General features: G+C 47.4%; 1 protein-coding gene across 3 annotated transcripts in view; it reads right to left on the bottom strand.

The window, feature by feature from the left end:
* Positions 1 to 261: 261 nt before the first annotated feature.
* LOC138971675 (uncharacterized) overlaps positions 262 to 2,724 on the bottom strand; it is a 5,168-nt gene continuing 2,705 nt past the window's right edge. The window contains exons 3-4 of one of the 3 annotated variants that reach the window (XM_070344444.1): positions 1,759 to 1,896; positions 262 to 1,180 (exon numbers count right to left, since the gene is read on the bottom strand). In XM_070344444.1, coding sequence (XP_070200545.1) covers positions 1,028 to 1,180; positions 1,759 to 1,896 — 291 coding nt within the window. In that variant the 3' untranslated portion in view covers positions 262 to 1,027. Of the gene's footprint in view, positions 1,181 to 1,758; positions 1,900 to 2,724 lie in introns of all 3 variants that reach the window. The other 2 variants (XM_070344443.1, XM_070344445.1) reach the window with 2 other exon arrangements.

Raw genomic sequence — 2,724 nt, 5'->3', positions numbered from 1 at the left:
GAAAATGACAGTGTTTTTTTTGTTTTGTTTTTTGTTTGTCTCTTGCTTTTTAAGGTCACCTCAGTACTAATACATTGACAAACGTAGCCGTATTTCTATGTTTGAAGATGGCAGTTTTTGACCGTTGTTTTGTTTGTTTACTCTACATCAACATAACGATGACAACATTGATGTCTTAACGGCCTCAGTCGAAAAATATGAAACAGATAACAATGCCCCCCCCCCCCCCCCCCCACCACCACCACCACCACCAACCCCCTCCACCACCCCTTTTTATTAACAAACATATTGTCATCCAATAAGACACATCTCCCCCCCTTTCCTAACCTAGGTGGTGGGTTCAAGTGCTAGTCTTTCGGATGAGACGAAAAACCGAGGTCCCTTCGTGTACACTACATTGGGGTGTGCACGTTAAAGATCCCACGATTGACAAAAGGGTCTTTCCTGGCAAAATTGTATAGGCATGGATAAAAAATGTCCACCAAAATACCCGTGTGACTTGGAATAATAGGCCGTGAAAAGTAGGATATGCGCCGAAATGGCTGCGATCTGCTGGTCGATGTGAATGCGTGATGTATTGTGTAAAAAATTCCATCTCACACGGCATAAATAGATCCCTGCGCCTTGAGTCCGAGTCTGGAGATACGCGCGCGATATAAGACTTCATATAATAATAACATCTTCAAATGTCAACGCCAGGCGCCTGTTTAGATCAGAACGTGCTCAGGTGCCATGATGACATATGCCATGTGTTGTTTGCGTGAGATGCAACAGACGAATTTCGAAATTAACTCTGACGGGTTGCTATTTGTTGTGAAAGAGTGAATACCTTTGCTTTTACTCGGACGAACATTGGAAGAGCCAAGGGGTGTGTCGGAAACACGAGGACAGGAGCACGTGTGAATCTATTTGTCCGAGGAAAATCAAGGGTAGTCACTCTTTCATAACCCATACAAACCCGACGGAGTTATTTCCTAAAATCGTCTATTTAGACAGAATGATTTATGTAAAGCGATCTGACGTGTGTTCATCTTGACGTGAGACCGACGAGCAAGCCAAAGAAGACGGCAAAGCCAATGACGCAGCCCCCAACGAAGATAGAGATCCAGGACATGGACCTCGCCTTGTCGCTGGCTTCTTTGGCGTGAGCCAGGTCGCCATTCTGCACAGCGTCTCTGGCCTGGAGGGAGAAAAGCAGATTTAAGATGTAATCTTTGTTACCTTATGAATTTCCAAATGTGTCCAGGTCAAAGGATGGTCTTGTTCCGCATGCAACGTGAATAGAGTCATTAACACGTTGACGATTGAAGAAACCTCCCCCCCCCCCCCCCTTGCACACACACTCTTTCCGTTCATTTGCATACCTATCCCCAGCCTCACACACACTGACGCACGCACGCGCGCACGCATGCACGCACGCAGACACACACACACGCTCGCACGCACACATGCACGCGCGCACAAACACACACACACACACGTACACACACACACACACACACACACACACACACACACAAGTACAAACGCACGCACACACACACGCACACATACACACACACACACACGCACGCACGCCCACACACACACACACACACACACACACACAAGTACAAACGCACGCACACACACACGCACACATACACACACACACACAGACACACACACACACACGCACGCCCACACACACACACACACACGCACGCACACACACACACACACATACACACGTACACACACACACACACACACACTTACCTCACACTCGCTCATGATGGCGATCAACCCCACAGGCCAACAACACACAGTGGCACAGACAGCCAGACACATGTTGCTACGGATAGCGTAGTTGGTGTTGTTAGCACGTCTTGCCCTATCTGGCCCAGATGGCTGGTTCTGCTGTGAAACAAGTTTTTTTCTAACTTTCTTTCTTTCTTCCTTTGTTCTCTTTCTCTGATTTACAAATGCATGCTACGGTGTTATTGTTCGTTTTTCGGTTGGTTGGTTGGTTGGTTGGTTGGTTTGTTGGTTGGTTGGTTGGTTGGTTGGTTGGTTTGTTGGTTGGTTGGTTGGTTGGTTGGTTAAGTGGTCGGTTGGTTATGTGTGTGTATGTCTGTGTGTTTGCTTCTGTGTTTGCTTCTTCGTTGTTGTTGACAAAAATGTGAAACTGGAAACGGTTGAGATGAGTATGTCAGATAAATGTACAAGGAACAGATCTATTCCCTGAGATAGAAGAAAGACACAAAAGCCTGAACAGGAGCAGATTTGAAAAGTTAATTAAGAGAGATATATTTGACTCAAGCACATACTTGAGGGGACAGTCAAGTTTGACATTGCATCTACCTATAAAAGACACTTTATCTCCCCCCCCCCCCCCCCCACCCCAACCCACGAAGCCGGGGTTTCCCTGTCTCACGTGCCCCTAATTGCCTTGCCGTGAGAGTTTAAAACTGAAATTTTTCTCTTCCCCCATCCCCCTCCCCAATACATGCCTTTTTTTTCTTCCCCCCCCCCTCCCCCCCCCCCCCCCCCTCTAATGGCTTAGCTTCTTCCTGGCTCTGATGTTAAAACCTCACGCGGGATTATGTGGTGAGGTTTCGGGGAGTGGAGGAGGTAAGGAGAGATGGCTCCGAAGAGATTCCCCCCCCCCCTCCCCCCCCCCAAAAAAAAAGTATGTCATATCTGTAGGACAAAAACTTAGCGAAAAGCTAATGTTGAACATTG

Source organism: Littorina saxatilis, linkage group LG7, assembly GCF_037325665.1.
Source record: "Littorina saxatilis isolate snail1 linkage group LG7, US_GU_Lsax_2.0, whole genome shotgun sequence".
NCBI lineage: Eukaryota > Metazoa > Mollusca > Gastropoda > Littorinimorpha > Littorinidae > Littorina > Littorina saxatilis.
This window is presented reverse-complemented; position numbering and strand designations above follow the sequence as displayed.